This window comes from Phytophthora infestans, genomic scaffold, assembly GCF_000142945.1.
Source record: "Phytophthora infestans T30-4 supercont1.29 genomic scaffold, whole genome shotgun sequence".
NCBI lineage: Eukaryota > Oomycota > Peronosporomycetes > Peronosporales > Peronosporaceae > Phytophthora > Phytophthora infestans.
This window is the reverse complement of record NW_003303730.1, coordinates 597,159-604,399: the sequence shown is the minus strand read 5'-3', so window position 1 is coordinate 604,399 and position 7,241 is coordinate 597,159. Positions and strand designations below refer to the sequence as shown.

Here is a 7,241-nt window from a genome sequence, read left to right as displayed (position 1 = left end):
GAGTGCGTTCGTCAATACAAATTATGCACCGAATAGTGTACGTATTGTACAATAATATCACCACAACGTATCTGAATCGCGTCGAGATTCGGCAAATGTATTGATCAAGAAGACGAGTCCTGTCCCTGTGTACTGGTTATCCTTACCGCCTTAGCGATACCGTGAGTGGTGTAGAACACGAGCTCGTCTAGCAGAGTCAGGGTCGGACAGCGTCAGCTTTGGATTCGTAGTCCCGTTGACTACCACACAGGACTTGGCTTTGTGTGTCTTGTGCTGTGGGTGTTTGTATAGACACCACAAGATGAAAGGGACACTGCCTCGATACGACGGTAAGATCGCAAACAGCACGAGAGAGTCGTCGAGCTTGTTTGGCTGAGGAGGTGATTCAGTAGGGTCCATATACTATTTATATCAAGACAGAGTAGGCAATCAACTTGGTAAAATTTATTTTGGTTCGTATACGGCTCTGATCAGGTTGAAGATCAGAACCGTAGATCTGAAGTATGAACTGATCACTTAACTATTGGAAGGAATTTTTTGTATGGAAATAATCTGAATGCATTGGATGACTGTGCTAGTAGCTACCTGGCGTGGCCAACGTAGATACTGAACAACATGGGGAAGAAGTTAAGTGCTTTGGAGGGCTGTTCTACTAGATACCAGGCACGATCTAAGTGGAGACTGGAGTGGAGTCGGAGGCGCGCAGAGCAAGCGCCGTAGCTTCGTCCACGTCGCTGTCGATGTCGGTAGGAATATTGACGGGCTCTGGGAGCTGGATCCGCTCGCGAGTAACTCTGCGGGCACGGGCGCGGGGCACGTCGCCAATTCGGCGAACGTACTCGGCTGCTATCGTCTTGATGACGGTCACAAATGTGGCCATCGAAGGGTGCGGAGTAGGAAACCTACTGTTAAGCTCTCCATTGAAACGTTCGAGCGGGTTGTTGGTCCTCGCAACGAGCTGGTTGTCGAGACCAAACACGTCCCACACGTCAATCGTGTACTTCTCGAGCCACGTCCTCTCGAAATAGCCCCAAAATTCCTCCCATTTCGCAGTAGAGTACTCAGGTTTAGCTAAACTGCAGCGCTTATTGATCTCTCGCCTCACGCACTTGATACCTCTTTCTACTTGTTCATGGTCAATTACAGTCAGCGTGTCTAACAGGCCGCGTGTCATCGCAATTATACACTCCTCATCAGTTATTGCATAACGTTTCATTGCACGACGGAAAACCTGTTTCATGTGGAACAAGCACCCCAAGACAATAGCGTTTGGGAACTGAGTCTGGAGGGCATTCATTAGCGCGGCTTCAAAGTCGCACACAATCTCCGCCGGCTCGAGCTGCTGATCTGTCGCTTGGACAACAAAGTGGACCATGTCCCAATACGCGTCTTCAGTTTTTGCAGTGCTCAACACGTAAAATACTGGCACATAAACACCCGAAGCCGGATCATGCACCATGAATATGACGCATTGTGCGTACCGCTGGTGATACACAACGAAATGTACCATCGACAAATAGCGTCGATCCGTGGTAGCGTAGCAGGGACACCAGTGCTGGGTGAGCCCAGCCCAAACGGCGCGTAGGTTTAGTCACGTCCTCACGGTTTGCCGTCGCACAGTGGAGCTGGAAGAATGACACTTCCTCGTCGAGTGCAAGTGAGCGTGGTGGGATCTCAATGGGTCCGTGTAGGTTACCGGAGTAGTGTTGGCTTCTCACATGGTGAACATGTCGGATAACTTGGCTTTCTGACAACCCACGGACAACGTCAGGGTTGTCGCCACCGTAAAACCGACTGCGAAGCGTCTCCCACACTCGGCGAGCTGGCCACGCTACATTCTCAATCGCAAGAAAATCACTCTGTGCTTTCATTTCGCTCTCTACGTTTCTGATGGAGATCGTAACGACATGGTCGCTGCACGTATGCGTTTTTACGGCAGTGTAGCCCATAGCAGCAATCGTGTACTCCATCTTCCCCTTACAGCCTTTTCGATACTTAGAGCAACGGTAGTCAATCTTCCGCTGCGACGACCATGCACGCACGTAGTTGTAGCCCTTGAAGTAGCAAGTCGTTCGCTCTGCACTTCTCGGCCCCACGCCGCCGCTGTTGCTGGGCCCACTCACGACTTGATCACTGGGCTGCAGGTCCGTCTCGGCGCCACCAATTTCCTGCGCGCCCTCATCTCTGTCGACCTCCTCCACTCCGTCATACAGTCGCTACCCCGCCGCATCACCACTTGTCTCCTCTTGGACACCCACGTCTGCACGTTGATGCATCTTCCCGAATGAGCGTTCCTCATCACTTCGCCACGTTCTTCAGATCCTTGCTCTGATCATTAATGAGACAAACATCAGACCAGAAATCAGGCCAGTTCCGTATACGAACCAATTTAGAGCTAATTATCAATATTACAGTCGTCACAACCCCTCTCGCGTAAGAAAACGCTTCTGTTACGTAGAGATGCTGAGACTCCTCATCGTAATCGTCCATAACGTCACGTACTGGTTAGAGACAATCGAGATGGTAGCGGGAGTGACCCAAATGCCAGTGGTCGATCGACTTGGCTGCTTGTACTGTAGCTGATATGGTCGCTTCGGGCTTAAGTATCGACTCCTACCCAACAGAAGCCCTAGATCAGAAACAGTACGTTGGCTGAAAGCCACACGTTATGCATTTGATTAGGTTAGACACATGCGAGGGCTGTGACGTGTGCAATTCCCTTCTGCATTTGCGTATACAGTACTGCACCCCGTTTTCGCGGGGGTGGACCATATAGGATTTGCAAATAAATCATATTTAAGCTTACAAACAATAGCTTATTTGAATTTGTGATCATCACATCCAGAAGTATATCAAAGGTCCAAGGTCGCGAAATCGGGGTGCAGTACTGTATATTCGTCTTAAAGTAACGTACATATTATGTCGTTCAATTATTATCTTTGAACAAAGTATTTTATAACCATAGGGTTACAAATGGAAGGGCTACCGTTTTTTTTGTTGGAATGTTTGACTTCAACGGCGATGTTTCCGGTGATGATGGCACGGATGATGAATGATTCAGTTCAAATCCTGTTTTTAGTTAAAGTGCGTGATTGGTACCTTGGACTAATCCGCCGTCATCCAGTTCAATTTTTTTTAAGGAGAACGAGGGTAATATTTTTTTAATACAGACGGGATCGATGCTTTTCTTTTTTGTTTTAGCGTGTAAATGACTTTTAATTCCACTGCTGAGCGTGAAGCAACTCTACAGATTTTCATTACGCGAAAAATCTTTTTTTGTGCCTGCAGCGGTAAAATGACTTCGAATTGGCTAAATCTGACCTCGTTTTCAAAATGAGAGACCTACTTATCCAACTAGGGCTTCCTTGAATAAACCCTCGACCTCTGAAGAATACAAAAGTAATTCATTATCCTTACAAACATAAGTACGTTTTTTTTTAAATTTCAAACATTGCCAGAATCTGAAGAGCCGGTAGCGTTTGTTTAGGTATACCGTTTTACACTTCTTGAGATTTGCTTTGACAAAGGTATCCACAGAGTCATTCTGTAAGCCACAGTTGTGGTTTTAGTTTGCTATTTACTCTTTGGCACACATTTAGGAAATCTCCAGTAGCAGAATGGGTTTCTACGGCGGCGCCACACTGGTCACCGTTGCTATTTTGGCGAGTGCTTCTACCTTGGCTGTAGTGGACCCGAACACACCGGACTTATTGCCGTATCGGTCGTCAGCTGGTGTCGAAGGCAACGCCCTCACTCCTCTGCTTTTGAAAAGTAATATCCAAGTGGACGAAGGGAAGGAGAGAGTAGCCTGGCTAGAGCAGCTCAAAAACTGGTTCAAGTGGGACGATGCGATTGTAACGGGGTTGATGAGCAAGGCGGAAACCCCTCACGGGGCTCTCGTTTCGTTAGGTCTTAGCAAAATCAACAAAAACACCCTTTCGAAGGCCAAGTTTGGGAGCTGGCCCAAGTACGTTACTAAGACCAATAGGCCCAACTGGGAAACTTCAACGATTTCGGCTCTCCGAAAGAAGAATACTGCAGCTGTAGTGGCCAGTATGATCTTAGCGGGTAAGAACGGGAAGAGCAAAGCAGTCGCCAAGAAGCGGGAGCAAGCTCACTTCAAGAGTTGGGTTACCGGTCATCGAAAAAGCGTACAAGTTCGGTCCGGGTAAGTGGGTTAATACTGATGCTAAACCAGTCATGATGGCTTACAACAAGTAGTTTAACAAAATGCGCCCCGTGGTATTGGAGTTGTCAGCTAAGGGGGGGGGGAGCCACCGACAGTAGGATACGCGTAGAAGTAATTGTTACCGCTTTCCATGTTCTGACTGTGGCGGGGTTTGCCTTGATGTCCTCCATCTTGAGCTTGAACACTTTTTCCGTGGCAGTATTTGACAAACAATATTCGTCGAGCCATTTACCAATCATAGCATTCTCTAGTTCGTTTTCCCAACCTTCGCCTTTAGAATCATGTCCATCAGCTCTTAATCCGTGTGATGCTTTAAGAGAACCTCGATCGTTACCTTTACCCAATCGTAATCGGGTGGTATTTGTGGCGATTTAAGGCGCGGAGACGTGAACGGGTTCGTCATCTTACTTAGGATTTAGAAACAGAATAAAACAATTTGCGATTAGAAACGAACAAAAAATATAAATCGAGCTGTGCAGATCGTCGAGGCGCTGGAGCAAATGATAAGACACTCTCGTGCTGTCGATAGCTGTCGAAGTTGAAGGGTCAGAAACAACACAATGGAGTGTCAAAGCAAGACTGTAGCGTATCCATCGACAGGAGAGATGGCTCCCTCCCCCTAGTCGATTCCGTGCTGGTTCTAGTAGAACCGAAATCGCTAGGCAGAACTCACACAGCGCTAAGTTTAGGAGTAAAATGTGCATGTGTCGGCGATACCATTTGAAACTGAGATAGGAATGAATGACCAGATCACACATGGTGAGGGGCCCGACTGACCCCAACAAGAGACCGCTCTGAATGCCGGTCGCCTCGAGAATCTTATCGTCGAAACACAATGCAATCGCTCCCAGCGATATCGACAGCATAAATGCTCCAAATGACATCACCAATTGACTCTTTTGTGCCTCGGCGGTGGGAGCACGGAGCAAATCTGTTTATACACGTGCCCCTGGCTCTGCCGATGGCTGAACTGTTGCACTCCCTCGGGGGCTAGAAGTTACGGGAGGTGGTGTATACTGTTCCTCGGAATGCATCGGAGTCGTTGGACGGACCGTAATATCCCGGGCATTGTTTTGCAGAGAAAAATATTGTAGTAAAACGAAGTAGCCACCTGAAAATCTCAGTTTAGTTACTTTATAGCTTCAGTAAATGTGCTCACGCAATTTGCACCGAAAAACTGACGTGAACATTATTATTTCAACTTTAAGCACCCTCAATGATAGTAGAACAACATGCTGAAAGCAAGGTCGAAGCGCATCATTGCGGTTACGGCATTTAAGCATGTAATACATTAAGGCAGATACTCCCTCTTCTTATAGCAAGATCTAGGTCAAACGTTCGGGGCGCATCTTCTTAAAGTACTCCGTGTATGCCTTCCAGACTGGTCTAGCGTCAGCTTTAGTCCACTTACCCGGACCGAGCTTGTACACTTTTTCAATGACATCTGGTGGTCGGTAACCAGCGTCCAGCCAATTCTTAAACTGAGCTTGCTCCAGCTTCTTGGCGACTGATTTGTTCTTCCCGTTCTTCCCCGCCAAGATCATGCTGGCCACGACTGCGTCACTGTTCTCGTGTCGGAGAGCCGAAATCGTGGCGGTTTCCCAGTCGTGCTTGTTGGTCTTGGTAACGTACTTGAACCAACTTCCAAACTTGGCGTCAGAAAGAGCGTTATTGTCGACTTTGCTAAGGCCTAGCGAAACAAGAGCCCCATAAGGGGTTTCTGACTTGCTCGTCAATCCCTTTACAATCGCATCGTCCCACTTGAGCAAATTTTTAAGCTGGTCGAGCAAGGCCGCCCACTCCTCGCCATCGTCCGCTTGGATAATACCTCTCAGGAGCCTAGGAGTGGGGGCGTTGCCTTCGACAGCAGCCGACGTCTGATACAAAGGCAAGAAGTCCGGTGTGTTCGGGTCCACTACAGCCAAGGTAGAAGAACTCGCCAAAACAGCAACGGTGACCAGTGTGGCGACGCCGTAGAAACCCATTGCTACTGGAGATTTTTTAAATGTGTGCCAAAGAGTAAATAGCAAACTGAACCACAACTGTGGCTTACAGAATGACTCTGTGGATACCTTTGTCAAAGCAAATCTCAAGAAGTGTAAAACGGTATACCTAAACAAACGCTACCGGCTCTTCAGGTTCTGGCATTATTTGAAATTTAAAAAAAAACTTGTTGAAGTCTGCACCATCACAGGATTGTGTGGTGCACATAAAAGGCAACTTGCTGTGTCATCGAACATTCGGAGTCATTCCAATCTTCTAGAATTCGAGTGTTGCAGTAGGCAGTGCAGGAAGGATGTAGAGAGCTAGTTTAGTTTGATTCTCACTTTTCATTTTACGCTGCATCGGTAACAAGAAACTCAAGTCGTTTTTAGTTATGAGCCCAATAACGCCGTTGGAGTCCAACGACATCTTGCGAGAGGACAACTACTTCCTATGGGAATTCAACTGCCGCATGACGCTCGCGAGGAAGGACCTGCTAGAGCATGTACAAGATCTTACGGGGATGAAGCCAGCAGATGCAGCGAAGCGGGAGACTGCTGAGTGGAAAGCCGCCGACTTTAAGGCGCTGGCTGTGATCTCCAAGCTGTTGAGCCCAGTCTATCAGACGATGATTCGAGAATGTTCGTCTGCTAAAGAAGCGTGGAAGACGCTACGTGATTTTTTTGTCAAGAAGAATTTGCACAACCGAGTGATGCTTCGGAAGCAGCTGCATGAATTTCAAATGGCCCCAGGATCGGATTTGCTGGATCACCTGTTAAAGTTTGACGACCTCTGTTTACGACTATCTGCTGTTGGTGACGATTTAAGTGATGATGAGAAGTTGGTGATCCTCCTGGGGAGCTTGTCGAGTGAATATGACGCGATGGTGAAGATTATTGAGGCTCATTCGTCGGTAACGTTGATTGATGCGAAAGAGATGTTGCGCCGCGAGTTTAAGACGCTGCGGAAGCGTGACAAGCAAGAGGAAGCGTTTACTGCAGTGTCGCAAGATGCACATGTTGGCAGACAAGGAAACAATGGGCGTAGTAAGTGGCCACAGTCAGGGATT

General features: G+C 47.7%; 1 protein-coding gene across 1 annotated transcript; it reads right to left on the bottom strand.

Moving 5' to 3' along the window:
• Positions 1-5,514: 5,514 nt before the first annotated feature.
• On the bottom strand, positions 5,515-6,174 carry PITG_13509 (secreted RxLR effector peptide protein, putative; the record flags this gene model as incomplete). Its single annotated transcript, XM_002899682.1, has 1 exon — positions 5,515-6,174. The coding sequence occupies one exon, from the start codon at positions 6,172-6,174 to the stop codon at positions 5,515-5,517; it is 660 nt and encodes a 219-aa protein (XP_002899728.1).
• Between the last annotated feature and the right edge of the window lie 1,067 nt (positions 6,175-7,241).